The sequence below is a fragment of the Rhinoderma darwinii genome, chromosome 6, assembly GCF_050947455.1.
Source record: "Rhinoderma darwinii isolate aRhiDar2 chromosome 6, aRhiDar2.hap1, whole genome shotgun sequence".
NCBI lineage: Eukaryota > Metazoa > Chordata > Amphibia > Anura > Rhinodermatidae > Rhinoderma > Rhinoderma darwinii.
In genome coordinates this window covers 49,563,916-49,580,425 of record NC_134692.1, presented here as the reverse complement: position 1 = coordinate 49,580,425, position 16,510 = coordinate 49,563,916, and the positions used below count along the sequence as shown (strand labels likewise).

General features: G+C 42.1%; 1 protein-coding gene across 4 annotated transcripts in view; it reads left to right on the top strand.

The window, feature by feature from the left end:
- ADARB1 (adenosine deaminase RNA specific B1) overlaps nt 1–16,510 on the top strand; it is a 128,250-nt gene that overhangs the window by 73,493 nt on the left and 38,247 nt on the right. Inside the window, exon 1 of one of the 4 annotated variants that reach the window (XM_075829699.1) lies at nt 9,951–10,204. The exons of the other annotated variants lie outside the window; for them this stretch is intronic. Coding sequence (XP_075685814.1) covers nt 10,105–10,204 — 100 coding nt within the window. The 5' untranslated portion in view covers nt 9,951–10,104. Of the gene's footprint in view, nt 1–9,950; nt 10,205–16,510 lie in introns of those variants that run through there. 4 annotated transcript variants of the gene reach the window in all.

The following is a 16,510-nucleotide window of genomic DNA, read 5'->3' as shown; positions in this document are numbered from 1 at the left end:
AGAGGGGTGTGGCGTGTAGTGCATGGGATGTGTGGTAAAAAATAATAAATGAATAGTGTATGTGCAAGTGATAATAATATAAGTGAAATATAGGGGGCAGTAATAAGTAAAGTGCCTCAATAAAAATGAATAATGGGGTGCAAGTGTGTGAAACATGGAGGGATAGTGTGCAAGTCATGAGGCGCAGCGTTTATAGCCAGGTAGAAGCCTATTTGTGACGCCTTGATAATACATAGAGCGGGCTACCCTGCTTGCTATGTCAAACACACCATACTCTCCCAGCATCGGTGCAGGACTTGGACCAGGCTGCCAGGAAAAGGTGGCAGCCTAGTCTAGGGCCCCTTAGTGACCGCTGCCAAAAGGTGTATTGGTGGTCACTAAGGGATTAATTTTATTTATTTTTTTACACTACTAAAAACTTCATTAGACTTTTTTTTTTTTACACATTTTTATTAGTCGTGGTACAATATACTGCAATACTGAGGTATGGCTTGGTCTGATGAATCATACTGAGATATTGCAGTATATTGTCACTATATTACAGGCTCCTGTTAAATCTGTAAGGCAGGACTTAAAAGGAGACTAACCAAGGCAGACCTGAGTGCCGTCTAGGCCCCTGGGCTGCCATGACCACCATTGGCACCCACCGATCGCACTGTGGACGTTCCCATCTTTCTACGTCTTAAATGCTGTGATAGTGATTGGCAGTAGCTAAGGGGTTAAACGGCCAGGAACAGCACAATTTAGTATTACAGCTGACACCTTCGTACGGAGCGTGTTTAGCGAGTGAGCCCGCTCCAAATGTCAACCCCCCCCCTGCACCACGTCATTCTATTACGTCGTGGTGTGGGTAGGTGTTAAAACTACTGACACGTGAAGTGAATATTGATTATCTTGTTACAATGGTGTCTGTCAAGGGGTAGGATATATTAAGCAGCAAGTGAGCAGTCATATCTTGAAGTTAGTAAAAGTGGGTGGTCAAGTGTAAGCATTTGATCGTTGACGAGAACCAAATTGTGATGGCTAGATAATTGGGTCAAATCATCTCTGATACGGCAGCTCTTGTAGGGTGTTTCCGGTATGCGGTGCTTAGTACCTACCAAAAGTGGTTTAAGGAAGGCCAACCGGTGAACCCGCAACAGGGTCCTTGGCGCCCAAGACTCATTGATGCACGTGGAGAGCGAAGGCTACCCTGTCTGGTCGGATCCTACAGAAGAGCTACTGTAGCACAAATTGCAGAAAGTTACAGCTGGCTACGATAGAAAGATGTCCGAAAACACATAGCATCTCTGCTTGCTGCGTTTGGGGCTGCGTAGCCGCAGACCAGAGTGCCTCTAACCCCTGTCCTTCGCTTAAAGCGTCTACAATGAGCAAGTGAACATCAGAACTGGACCATGGAGCAGTGGATGAAGGTGGCCTGGTCTGATGAATCATGTTTTCTTACATGGGAAGAAAACAAGCCGACGGAGACAGTGTGATGCTCTGGACAATGTTCTGCTGGGATACCTTGGGTCCTGGATTCATGTGGATGTTACTTTGGCACGTATCACGTACCTAAATATTGTTGCAGACCGCATCCAACTCTTCATGGCAACGCTATTACCTAATGTCAGTGGCCTTTTTCAGCAGGAATATGCACCCTGCCACACTCCAAAAAATTGTTAAGGAATGGTTTGTGGAACATGAAAGAGTATAAGGTGTTGACTTGGCCTTAATTCCCCAGATCTCAATCCCATCGATTATCTGTGGTAAATGCTGCAAAAACCAGTCCGGTCCATGGAGGCCACGCCTCGCAAAAAAACTCTTCTGCTAACGTCTTGGTGGCAGAAACCACAAAACATCAGAGTTCTTGTGGCGTCCATGCCTCGACTGGTCAGGGCTGTTTTGGTGGCATGAGGGGGACCTACACAGTATTTACTAGGCAGATAGTGTTAATGTTCTGGCCGTATGGTGTATATTGCAATAAATAAATAAATAAATATATATATATATATATATATCCATTAACACGGTTAACAAAATGTCTTCAAATACGGAACTGTTTTCAAAGGACAACCGCTCCCTGATTTTCAGCCGTTTTAATCAAACTAGCGGTTTTTTACGGCCGTTTTTTGGAGCTGTTTTTCTATTGAGTCCATGAAAAACTGCTCCATAAACGGCTCAAGAAGTGACATGCACTTTTTTTTTACGAGGCGGTTTTTTTTTCCGCGGCAGTTTAAAAAAAATAAACGCCCGCGTTAAATTCACCCCATGGGAACGGAACGACCTTTTTCCCCATTAGAAATCAATGGGCAGATGTTTGAAAGCGTTCAGTCCCCGCGTTTTTAGCTGTTTTTCAGGGTGTTTACGGCCCGAAAAACGGCTGAAAATAGCCCGTGGGATAGTACCCTAATTTAAAGAGCATCACTCGTTTGTACAGCCCTGATCATTTTCACAGATAACCTGTTTCCATGGATCAGCTTCTTATCAACCTTTTTATATATGCTGTTTGCACAAGTTCTTTGGAATAATTTAGTTTACACAATTCGATGAGTTCTACCACAAAACAATCTTTCTTAGGCTAGATTCACACGGGCGCTGCTGCTTAGCTACTCTCCACTCCGGCTCATAAGAGGGTAACCTAGTCTGTCGATTTGTGCTCTAATAGGTTTTATGGGCAGAGGTAAAAGTAAGAGACATTAAAGTAAATACAACAGAATACAGTGAAGGAAATAAGTATTTGATCCCGTGCTGATTTTGTAAGTTTGCCCACTGTCAGTCATGAACAGTCTAGAATTTTTAGGCTAGGTTAATTTTACCAGTGAGAGAGATTTTATAAAAAAACAAAAACAAAAAATAAAATCAGTCAAAATGATATATATTTATTTGCATTGTGCACAGAGAAATAAGTATTTGATCCCCTACCAATCATTAAGAGTTCAGCCTCCTCCAGACCAGTTACACGCTCCAAATCAACTTGGTGCCTGCATTAAAGACAGCTGTCTTACATGGTCACCTGTATAAAAGACTCCTGTCCACAGACTCAATTAATCAGTCTGACTCTAACCTCTACAACATGGGCAAGACCAAAGAGCTTTCTAAGGATGTCAGGGACAAGATCATAGACCTGCACAAGGCTGGAATGGGCTACAAAACCATAAGTAAGACGCTGGGTGAGAATGAGACAACTGTTGGTGCAATAGTAAGAAAATGGAAGACATACAAAATGACTGTCAATCGACATCGATCTGGGGCTCCATACAAAATCTCACCTCGTGGGGTATCCTTGATCCTGAGGAAGGTGAGAGCTCAGCCGAAAACTACACGGGGGGAACTTGTTAATGATCTCAAGGCAGCTGGGACCACAGTCACCAAGAAAACCATTGGTAACACATCACGCCGTAATGGATTAAAATCCTGCAGTGCCCGCAAGGTCCCCCTGCTCAAGAAGGCACATGTACAGGCCCGTCTGAAGTTTGCGAATGAACATCTGGATGATTCTGAGAGTGATTGGGAGAAGGTGCTGTGGTCAGATGAGACTAAAATTGAGCTCTTTGGCATTAACTCAACTCGCCGTGTTTGGAGGAAGAGAAATGCTGCCTATGACCCAAAGAACACCGTCCCCACTGTCAAGCATGGAGGTGGAAACATTGTTTTGGGGGTGTTTCTCTGATAAGGGCACAGGACTACTTCACCGCATCAATGGGAGAATGGATGGAGCCATGTACCGTCAAATCCTGAGTGACAACCTCCTTCCCTCCACCAGGACATTAAAAATGGCTCGTGGCTGAGTCTTCCAGCACGACAATGACCCGAAACATACAGCCAAGGCAACAAAGGAGTGGCTCAAAAAGAAGCACATTAAGGTCATGGTGTGGCCTAGCCAGTCTCCAGACCTTAATCCCATCGAAAACTTATGGAGGGAGCTGAAGATCCGAGTTCCCAAGCGACCGCCTCGAAATCTTAATGATTTACAGGTCTGCAAAGAGGAGTGGGCCAAAATTCCATCTAACATGTGTGTAAACCTCATCAACTACTAAAAATGTCTGACTGCTGTGCTTGCCAACAAGGGTTTTGCCACCAAGTATTAAGTCTTGTTTGCCAAAGGGATCAAATACTTATTTCTCTGTGCACAATGCAAATAAATATATATAATTTTGACAATGTGATTTTCTGTTTTTGTTTTTTTATATAATCTATCGCTCACTGGTAAAATTAACCTAGCCTAAAAATTCTAGACTGTTCATGTCTTTGACAGTGGGCAAACTTACAAAATCAGCAAGGGATCAAATACTTATTTCCTTCACTGTATATTCTGAACTGGCAATTTCAGCTGATTTATGCGTTTTTGGAAGATCTCTATACACCTACAAGGCCTTGTTCACTGACACCCCGACTTAAAGGGAATGTGTTGCCAGCAAAACATGTATTTTTTTTTTTTTAAGTTAAACATTTAGTGTGTAGGTGATTAAACATTGTTCACATTTTTTTTTTATTTTTTTCACGAGTCAGGAAATATTATAAATTAGATTCTAATATATAATATTTCCCAGTGCTGGTCACTAGATGGAGCTATTCCCAAAATTGCAGCATTGCATGTGGTAAAACAACCACATTGCTTTTTGCTGCAAAATTTGGAAAAAAGCACTCGCTCTAGTGAGCTCTTGGAATCCCCCCCCCTCCTTTATCCTGGCTAGTGCCGGGATAAACGAGGGGATTGAACGGTCTAACCTCCTACACTGTGTCGCCATTTTTTGAGCTAACACACCGTGTAGTAGGTTTACATACAGTAGTAAACACACACAAACACGAACATACATAGAAATCTCTTACCTGCTCCTGCCGCCGCGGCTCCCTCCGGCCCGTCCGCTCCGTCTGCTGCCGCTGGTCCAAGTGCACAAGTCCGGAAGCCGCGACCGGAAGTAGTAATCTTACTGTCCGGCCGCGACTTCCGGTCCACAGGAAAATGGCGCCGGACGGCGCGCATTTAAAATTGGACTGTGTGGGAGCGGCGCATGCGCCGTTCCCACACAGACGGCGTACACAGAAGTGGATGGGACGGGCCCCGTTCGCAGTCCCTATGGGACTGTGGCTGCCGTATTCCATGTCTGTATGTGTCGTTAACCGACACATACAGAAATGGAAAAAAAAATGGCAGCCCCCATAGGGAAGAAAAAGTGAAAAAATAGAAAAAAGTAACACACAAACACACAAATAAATAAAAACGTTTTTAATAAAACACTAACATAAAACTGACATGAAAAAAATTTTTTTGGTGACACTGTTCCTTTAAGGCGGTTTTACACAGGACGATTATCGAGCAGATGAGCGTTCATAGTACGCTCGTTGCAGATAATTGCCCAAACAGGGGACAGGGGAGCGATCAGCAGATGAACAAGCAAACGCTCGATCTGCTGGTCGTATAGTTTTAAAAAAGTGAAATATTAACTTTGTCGGCAGCACATCTCTCTATGGGGACGAGCGATCTGAGTAACAACCGCTCATCCCCATCCATAGCCCCGTGTGACAGGAGCAAATGATCGGCACTCTTTGCATCGGCCGGTGTAAAAGGGCCTTTAATCCCAGTGGAACCCAATAGTCAATGGGTTCTATTGGCCGCCTGTGTCTGAACCGACGCTTCTGGTTTTTCCATTGTTCTGCTACTCTGATGGAACGGAACAGAATGGCAAATGCTGGCGTGAGCCTAGCCTAATAGCTCTCCATCGCTGCCTCTAAGGGCTTGTCTACACGTAATGGTTTTGCTGCAGAAAATTAATGCATCAACTAGCAGACATTCATGTTTTTGTTTTGTTTTTTTGACTTGGAAAAAGAGTGCAGATTTTTGCTGCATTTTTTTTTTTTCTTTCTTTGGTGCGTTTTTTCAAGTGCTGTGTGATGGTGATATTTCTTCTTCCTGTGATGTAATTTCCGCCCCCTGTAAGAAATTCCACAGCATTTCCGCAGCAAATTACACCGTACATCAGAAAAACAAAGGCAATGGGTACACTTTCTGCAGCAATAATTGACATGCTGTGGAACTAAAATTATGCACTGCAAGTGAATTTCTGATCGGGTATCTTACGCAGCATGTAGATGACCTTTGTTAAATCTCACTCACTTTGCAGCTACTGCCACTTTGCCTAATGGAAAATACGCAGCAAATCTGTTACGTGTGGACTAGCCTATTGAGTGCTATGACTGCTGTAGTTGTAGTCTGTTACATCTGAATATTTCTTGCCAATAAGGCTCTATTCACATGACAGGGTCCGAGTGTCGGCCGATTTAAAAACCGCCGTTTTGGACCATTTTTCCTGGCCATTTTGCATCCGTTCTGGGCCGTGTTGAAATTTTCACCCGTTTTGCATCAGTTTTTTCCCCCTTGTCAGTTTTTAAAATCGGATGAATTTCATTTGTACATTTTTTGCCACACACTGCCCTCTGTAGATAATGCCACACACGGCCCCCCCCTGCAGGTAGTGCCACACACGGCCCCCCCCTGCAGGTAGTGCCACACACGGCCCCCCTGCAGATAGGGCCACACACGGCCCCCCCTGCAGATAGGGCCACACACGGCCCCCCCTGCAGATAGGGCCACACACGGCCCCCCCTGCAGATAGGGCCACACACGGCCCCCCCTGCAGATAGGGCCACACACGGCCCCCCCTGCAGATAGGGCCACACACGGCCCCCCCCCTGCAGATAGGGCCACACACGGCCCCCCCCTGCAGATAGGGCCACACACGCCCCCCCCCCTGCAGATAGGGCCACACACGGGCCCCCCCCTGCAGATAGGGCCACACACGGCCCCCCCTGTCCATATATGTGATGTCAGGCACTTCTGAAGCGGAATCCCCGGCCACAGCGTTGCCGAACCTGTGGCCGGGAATTGGGGATTCCGCTCCTACAGGGAGCACAAAAAAATATCCTCTTCCTCACGTGCACTTCGCACTGTGAGGAGGAGAGTGAGCGACGGAAGACACGGCTGTCACTCGGGACACATTCCAGTGATGGCCGTGTATTACCCGGCCCCATAGACTTCTATGGGAGCCGGGAGAACGGCCGAAAATAGGGCATGTCCCATTTTTTGACGGCCGGGTTTCCTGGGCTGTCAAAAAATAGGTCCTGTGAATAGCCCAATTTGGGGCATACTGTTCCTACTGCGGCCGTGTGAGGGACGTTTTTTGAAACACTGTCGTGTGAATAGGGCCTAAGGGGAACAGATGCTAGCAAAGGAAAGTAGGACAAAATTCTTCTTTTGGTTTTCCTACATTTATTTCTTGGAAACTGTTACTTTTGGCAAGAAATATGCAGATAGAACATTGATTAACCCACGAACCCACGCCCTGTAAATACACCCATAGGCTCCTAGAAATCTAATTTCTTACCACGTTTACTTTGTACGTCTGATAAATTGTCCTTGTATTGTTGCTGCTTTGTTTTTAATTGTTAAATCTCAACCTTCAATGGGTTGTCATGACAGACATTTATGCCATATCCACAGGATTCGCTGCGCTATACGATTATGCCGTAACTCCCATTCACTTCTATAGGAGTTAGGGAAATGTCGTAGCCCGCTGTGCTATGCTGTTCCATTGCACCCATTCACTGCTATGGGAATTATGTTCGGGCGATAAGTGTGTCCCAGAGCTGAGATCCACATCTATCAAACTTTTTATAACTATTGTAAATGTTTGTCATGACACAGCCCCTTTTAAAAAAAAATAAAAAAAAATTGTGTGTGTGTGTGTGTGTATATATATATATATATATATATATAATGTGTGTGTGTGCGTATATGTATGTATATATATTTATATAATCTCCCAGAGAAATTGGAAATAGTGGTATTACCCTGAATCCTACTTCTCAATACACAGCCTCTTTTCCACTTTGAGTCAACTGTTGTTCATACAATATTACTTTTCCATTTAAAAGTATTACTGCAAAGAAAAAAAAATAGTTTGCTACTTTAACAGTAGATGGCGCTAATGTCTCACTTTTCTTCCCTTCCATTCTGTATATGAAATATACACTTCTTTCTCCCAGTGCTATGTGATTTGTTCTGAGTGTAACAGAAAAAAAGCTTTACAGCCAGCTGCAAACAAAAACAAATCTAATCAAGTTTGTGTATATCATTCTGTAAAAGAAATGAAGAAAAAAATTGTCTACTGTACAATCATTTCGTTTCCCGTTCATACTTTTAAGATGAACGCTGAGTATTTAAATGAGTCGTTTTTGTTTTGGACAATTTATTTTTTTCGTTAGAAGGGTTTCCTGAACTGGACATGGGCTGTCCTGTAGCTGGGTCTCCCAATGATTAGCTGTAATCTGTGGAGAAACTTGCAGCAAGTGTTCAATTCCCTTGCAGCAACACCACAAGGGAAATGAAGCATTACATGGTGCATATTGAAATTAAATGATCAGAGTCCTCCAGAGAAGGAGACTTAGGTGTTCTCTGCTCTGACTTATTGATGTAACTTATGAATTAGGTGCTCAAGTCTATCTCTGAACTCCCTAATAGGGTATTCCAAAATGGGTTTTCTTAAATAGACAACTGTAATTGGTTCCATCTCTTATGAGACTAAAGTATTTTTTTTATATGAACAAAAGGGTCCAACCTGCTGGTATGTCTGAGGGGAATACCCTATTAAGTCTGTTAAAGAAATGGGAAATGCATAAACGGCAATTACCGTAAAGTAACAGAAGTGAACCTTCACTTTTATGAGAGTAAATACTTATGAAAGCATATTCATGGTCCATTCATTGTAACCCTAACTTCAGTCATGGGGTGGAGTGGGGTGCGTCTTTTGTTTTTCCTGGTCTCTGTGGGTTATATGCTTTTTATATATAATTGTCTGCTTTTCCTTGACATGTACATATAAATCTGACTTTACTGAACGCCTGATCTCTGCTATGTGGTTTTTTAAGCATGCATTCTGGTAGTGTCAGTGGAGGACTTCATTCATGGCAAAATTGCAGTCTTTGTAGTGGTTGTATTTTGGATTTTTCTCCGCCTCCTGCCCTCGCAGGGGCTATTGGTAGCATAATGAACATGGCATTCTGCTTTCTTATAAGAAATTGTGTTACTATTCCCTCTTTTAAATAGTTAATGTTTATGTAAAGGCTTGTGTAGTTTCCTGAAATCAAAGGACTTTACTTGACACTGATCGATGGCTTTTAGTATAGGTGCGATAGTACTTGTATATGTTAAATCCAGTCAGTCGCTGATGTATTTGGATGTGGTGTTTTTTATGGCCACTGTCTGAATCCATATTTAATGTAGTAGAACATGAATGGGAATTCATGTGAGGCTCTGAAATTTTGTTTTTTACTTTCGTTGGAGGTATACATCATGAGTATTCTCCGTATACCTTCGATGGAAGGCTGTAATGTATTCCTCTAAGAATATGCCGCTCAATGGCTCCCATACTATTATAAGAAAAATAGTATCCCACGTGGTATAGGACAAAACTTTTTTTTCTAGTATCTGTCATACGGCAAAATATTAGGGTGCGCTGGGTGCATGGGGCTTTAAGATAACGTTCAACGTAATCCCCCTGAACTTTCGCCGAATGTGTTTGTATGAGACAATCTGTGACAGGACCTCAATGCGTACATTATAAAAACAATGAACAGATCACAACCTTTAAGTGTGCTGATTCCTGCAATAAAGTTAAATAAATGTAAAAAATAAAAATATAATCTGCAAAATTAAATAATTTTGTAGTACAGCAGCACAACGTTTTATTAAAGATGTGAAATGGGTTAATGAATTGGAAGGAAATGTTGAGCCTCTCCATGTTCCCCAATGCTTCGTTACAGGCATTTATATGATGCTGAAACACTCAGCAAGTCCTCATTCTGGGGCTGCTTAGGATATGAATGATGGCACTAGAGGGTTAACGGTCACATGGGCTTCTCGTGGCTAATAGAAATGAATTTCTGCTTCCAGAGCATTTTGCATTTAGTCAATTGCACTAGGAAGAGTGAGACCTCATGCAGAGGAGGGCATGTGGTATGTTAATAGGGGGTTAACTGCTTGCTCCGCTCTGCTACTTGCTATAAAGAGACTCTGGTACCCGGTTAACCAGTCTGTCAGTTTTAGTGCTCTGACCTTCGCTTACTATGGCATCTCTTTTGGTTAGTACCTGTAACATGGGGAACCTTTTTAGCCTGGTCAGGCGTCGTTTTAAAAGAAGACGGAAGAAGCGATCTGAGAGAAAAGGTGAGTGCGTGCCTTCTCTTTCTAGCTGTGAAGAACTAGTATAGATTTACATTCGTTACAGTGTTAGCATGGTTTCAGCCTTCTCATGGTTTATGTTCGGCTCTGTATTTTCCATCACTACTGAGAACTTATGTCTTTACAGTCAGGAACTGCCTTGTATATAAGGTTACCCTGAGATCTCTTCAGTCACTAACCATTTACAAACCTATTTTTAGCCGCCGGTGTAAAATGATAAAATCGCAATCCATTTAGGAAATCGCTCTGTAGGAGCTTTTAATCTTTGGCGCATGGTGCTTTAATCACTTCATTTAAGCTTCTTTTCTTTTTTATTTAAAAAAATAAAATAACTTGTTGGTTTTTTATAAGAAAATAGTCAATGTTTTCATAAGCATATAGATTGATAGTGTGAGAAATAAGAGTAGAACTAAAATTTTAGTTATACTCTTATTTCTCACACTATCAATCTATATGCTTATGAAAACATTGACTATTTTCTTATAAAAAAACAACAGGTTATTTTATTTTTTTAAATAAAAAAGAAAATGGGTGGGGGGGGACCCATATTTTTGGATGTAATCTAGTTTTTCCCATTTGCTATCCATATTGGCATTAACCATTTTTTATTCACTACAATCAACATTCATAATTGATCAGAAGACACTTTTTCTATATCATTCTTTAATGTTTTAATTTCCTAAAATCTGCGGCATGTTTGTCTAAGTTTTAGAAAGTCTGTTTTGCATTGACAATTGACGTTTGTTAGAAGAATTGCAAATATTGATCCTACTCGATTGACCTAAATAAAAACCATGCCCTAAAAATATTTCTGCTCAGTCAGTTGTATGAAAATCTATAGTAGACTGTACCAGTTTCTGCTTGTTACTTTGCTTGTTGACCAGTAATGAGGCGTAAGTCAATAAATGAGAGAAATTGGTTACTTCTGTAGTCTGAGGATGTGACGGTCTCTAGTCATTGTCCTCTTGAATCAATTCTGCCCAGAGGACGTTGGATGGACGGTTTCACGGCTCTTTACAGACGGTCTTTTAGATAAGTGGCAGATTTTCTGTTACATTTAGGTCACAGTAATGAAGTTAAAGTTAAGAAAGAAATAGGAATAATCACAGCTCTCTGTGGACAAGTTAATTTGAAGTCTTCAGAAGCTCCATTATCATGATGGATTCAGTATGATGGACCAAAGTGCCATTCATTGGTACTTGCAGGATTATGAGCGATAACTCTAGCAAATGGACTTTTCCCCGTCTTGTCTTTATCTGTCATTTTAAACCTTGTCTCAAATCCAGTGTCTATTATGACGTTGTATAAAGCAGGATGCTTTTCCTTGTCCTATTATTGGTTTATAAAATATTTATTATTAGACTTGTCCTACTCAAAACAGGTTTAATATGTCACAGATTAGAGGGGTTTGTAGCTTTTATTGAGTACCCTACTGTTTAGAAGTTTTTAGAAACCCAAATCTGTTTCAATTAATAAGAACTTTATTAGTCTGATTCATGTTCCCAAATTATAGACCACTCGCAGCTATTGTCTAATCGGTGCCAAACTGAGCCCTTTAAACACTTCTGAGGAGAATGGCTGTGAGTTCTGATGAGCTCAGATCCTCAATGTTCACAAGAGTGGGACTATAATTCTGAGATTTCGGTATCCTGAATTATACTGATCGCTTTCACAATGGAATGAATGGGGACTTCCAAGGTGCTCACAATGCCATGGCCCTTTTATTGTTAAGATCTATGGGTGTATGTGCACTTTTATAGGACAAAGACCATAATGTTTTGGTCAGTAGCAAAGGATATGACAAATGGATTCAACTAGTTTTTCTCCCTGGATTCACTGACATAGGACAGCCTTTTTTTTTTTTCTTTTTTGCACAATATATGTAGTACTAGTGTCCTGACCACTTATTACTTCCATAGAAATAATGTACCTGTATGGTTTATGGGGAAGTAGGTGAAATGTCGGTCAAATGAACAATTTCTTATGTCAATGGCCTGCTTGAGACTTGGTTATTTTGTCCTCCAATCAGGTGTATAATTCATAATCGGGACGATGATCTGGGCTTATTTACACACTGGTTGTAGTAATCAGATTGGATGGATATATCTAGATATATATATATATATGTGTGTGTAAAAATAAGTCTAATTCAGCTCTTCCCTGCCCATAACGACTATTGGTACGATCCAGCATTTTTGATTGGATGATACACAGCACTCTAAGTAGACTGCTGCTTGTATAGCTTTAAATCTATCATAGGAGCAGAACAATGAACATATCGGAAGCTCAGTTTGTTGCAAGATGGGAAACATCAACGCCTGATGGAACCTATTGACTTTAATGGGTTCCATCGGGTTTCTCACATGGTTTCCGTCATTTTTCCGGACATAGTAGTGCAGCAAGCTGTGTTTTTGCCTGGCCAAAACAACAGAATATGTGATGGAGCCCCCTAAAGGACCCAAATATTGTGTCGTTTGGCTAATAGGATCAATGAAGGAATGCACACCCCCCCCCCCAGTGATAGGTGCATTCTATGTATCTGCATACACAGCTGTCAATCAGCGGAGGGGGGGGGGGCAGAGAGGAGGAGGGGCACTCTAGAATACACTGGACTTCCAATTGACTCCAGTGTACAGTCCTAGCAAAGTTTTGGGGCTTTTAATTTTGTTTTTCACTACGTTTGCTGCTTCAATGTTTTTAAATCTTTTAGTCAGATGTTTCTATGGTATACTGAAGTACAGTTATCATCATTTCATAGGTTTATAAACTTTTATGGATAAATACATCAAGTTCATGCAAAGACTCAATATTTACAGTGTGGACTTTTTTTGCCTCAAAAAGCCTTCGCCTTACTGTGCATTCAGATGCACTGACACCTGCCTGCTGCTATTCCTGAGAAAACTCTGCACTGGTGTTGAACCGATCCTGCCTCTGAATCCCCTTTAGGAGACTGTCCTGTCTCTTGCTGGAGCTTCCTGGGCGCCCTGAAGCCTTCAAAGCAATTGAACCTCCTTGAAGTTCTTGATGATCCAATGGTTGATTTAGGGGCAATCTTACAAGCAGCAATGTCTTTGCTATCCCTTTTGATGCAAAGCAATGATGACTGCACGTGTTTCCTTGGAGGTAAAAATGGTGGGCATGAGATTTTCAAAATCTCATCCACTTTGTTGCTACTGTAAGGCTGAGTTCCCACAGTGCAGATTTGCTGCAGATTTTGCCTGCATTTTGTAAGCCAAAACTAGAAATGGATCCAGGAGATCAGACCTATGAGGCCTTTATTTATCTATGTCTTCTGTTTAGGTTCCATTCCTGCTTTTGTCTTAAAGCATGCAAAATCTGCACTGTGAGAACCCAGCCTATATGTTCACACGAAATTCTGCAGCATTTACGCTGTCTGAACCCGGTTTAAGGGTCTGTTCCCACACACAGAATCTCTGTTTTTTTTTTTTCTGCAGCAGTTTTTCACCTGTGGATTTAGTGTTAAACATTAATTATAGCAAATGATATGTGCACCTGCGTATGTCCAGTTTTTTATTTTTTTTTACTGTTTCTCTGCTATTTAAACGCTGTAAAAACCGCAACAAAACACATCTCTTGCGGAATTTATGCTCCCCATTGAATTTTATGGGCCAAACACGCAGCTTCTCTGCACAGAGCACGCAGCATAAATTGACATGCTGCGGAATTGAAAGTCGCACCGCAAAACCCTTTCTGCATGACTTTTCTGCCCCTTTTAAAAAACAAAACAAAAAAAAAGCCCGCTGTCTTAGTTATTTTTGACTCCGATCTTTCCTTTACTTTGCACATTCAATCACCTTTCACGCTCCTGTCACTTTCACCTCAAAAACATCATATCCAGAATCCGCCCTTTTCTTACTGTGAAAGCAGCCAAAACTCTCAATGTCGCTCTTATTCACTCTCGTCTTGGCTACTGTAACTCATTACTCATCGATCTTCCCCTCACTAAACTCTCCCCTCTCCAATCTATCCTCAATGCAGTGGCCAGGCTCATCTTTATTACTAACCGCTATACCAATGCCTCTCCGCTGTGCCAATCCCTGCACTGGCAGCCCATAACCTTCAGAATTAAATTCAATCTTATTTCTCTCACCCACAAAGTTCTCCACAGTGCTGCACCTCCATCTCTACCACCCTACTCGCGCTCTACGTTCTGCCAACGACCTTAGATTAAAATCCTCCATAATCTGAACCTCCCACTCCCGTCTCCAAGATTTTTCTTATGCTGCACCCGTCCTCTGGAATGCGCTACCCCAGACAATCCGAATAATTCCCAACATCCACAGTTTTAAACATGCCCTGAAAACACATGTTTTTAGACAGGCCTATAACATTCCCTAATCTGACTATTTTCCCTGGCCCCCCTTTTACGTTAGTCATAAGAACGTGACCCCCTCATTCAGCAGTATCCCCCACACTCCTTGCACCCTAATACACTTCATGTTTGTCATACACACACCAGGTGTCTAAAAGATGGCTGGACCGTTGTACTGCACAAGCACTTTTTTACATTTTCTCACCCCTATTTCCTCATAGATTGTAAGCTCTTGCGAGCAGGGTCCTCACTCCTCTTGTTGGAATTGTAAATTAGTTCTTTCACTATGTAATGTCTGACGTTGTTTATACATTTCCCCCCTGAATTGTAAAGTGCTGTGGAATATGTTAGCGCTATATAAATAAATAATATTGTTGTTATTTTACTTACCTCCGAGGAAACTGCAATTCAAGGTGTTTTCTTTTTACTTATTTATGAATTCTTCTTTTGGACTATAATGCTATGTTCACACGGAGTATTTTGGGGTAGGAATATCTGCCTCAAAATTCCGTTTGGAACTTTGAGGCAGATTTTCCTCTCCCTGCACGCCGATTTTCGCGGCAATTATCGCGCCGTTTTTCGCCCGCGGCCATTGAGCGCCGCGGGCATAAAACAGCGCGAAACACGCTTTCTCTGCCTCCCATTGAAGTCAATGGGAGGTCAGAGGCGGAAGCGCCCGAAGATAGGGCATGTCGCTTCTTTTTCCCGCGAGGCAGTTTTACTGCTCACGGGAAAAAGACGCCGACGCCTCCCATTGAAATCAATGGGAGGCGTTCTCGGGCCGTTTTTGCCGAGTTTTGCGACGCGGTTTCCGCGTCAAAAAACTCGGCAAAATACCCCGTGTGAACATAACTCTTGGTATGAGGCGATGAATTCCACAATATGTTAATGTCACGTTATTTATTAAGCTACGTACACACTTCTGTATAATTTTAGATCAGAATAACTAATAAAAAACATCTCCTTGAAATCAATGGCATTTTTAATTGCATTCCCGCGCACTCGCACAAGCTCCCTAATGCACGCACACGCTTTCTTTTTTGGCGCATTTTATAGGGTCTGTTGACACGGAGTGTTGTGCAGGCAGAAAAATCTGCCTAAAAATTCCTTCAGGAATATTTTCCTTACGCTTGGGCTTATGTCTAACTTTGTCTTAAAAAAAACTGAGCCACGAACTGTCAAAACTTTGTGCGATCCTGGCCGCCTTCTCCTTTTTCTTGGAAATCATTGAAAATCCTTGGACATGAGTAAAACCGTTTTCCTAATGTCTGATTTCAGCATTTTTACTGTTAATACAGCAATGGACTTCTTGTTAAAGGTTGGGGAATGCTGAGAGCTAAAGTGATTTTTAGAGAAACAAATCCTGAAGCTAAAGGGATAATACGTCCAAGGAGACTGTGCTGAGCTGTTCATTTGGGCTAGTTCCTGTGCTACATGGCTAGTACCACAGTTTGATTATCCAAACTTCGGTTCAGATCATTACACATACAACGTACGAACCAAGTCATTCTATATTCTTATCATAGCTATTACCTCTGACAGATTTTGGGACATAATTTCCCCCCCCCCCCCCCCTTTCCTTGAACATTTCATTTCACCTTTTCATGTGATCACTTTCATAATACACTGCAATATTTCTGCTGGCATACAGTATTATGCCGGTCAGTGTATTAGGTCCTGCTGACATACACACGTGGCAGATCTGAGGGCCACCTTTAGGCCCTTGGCTGCCATGGCAGCCCATCTGCACCCCACGACTGCGTTACAGGGATGCAGATGGAGTGACAGTCCACTTACCACTTGGATTATGTGGTTGCTATTGACCGCAGCATCTTACAGGTTAATCGTACATGATCGGAGTTATCTCTGCGTTATGCCGGCCATTGCAGGAGTGTGTTAGCTGTAATACACAGCTGACTACCGGTCTTGGGTTATACGTTTTATGGATTTTTTTAAAT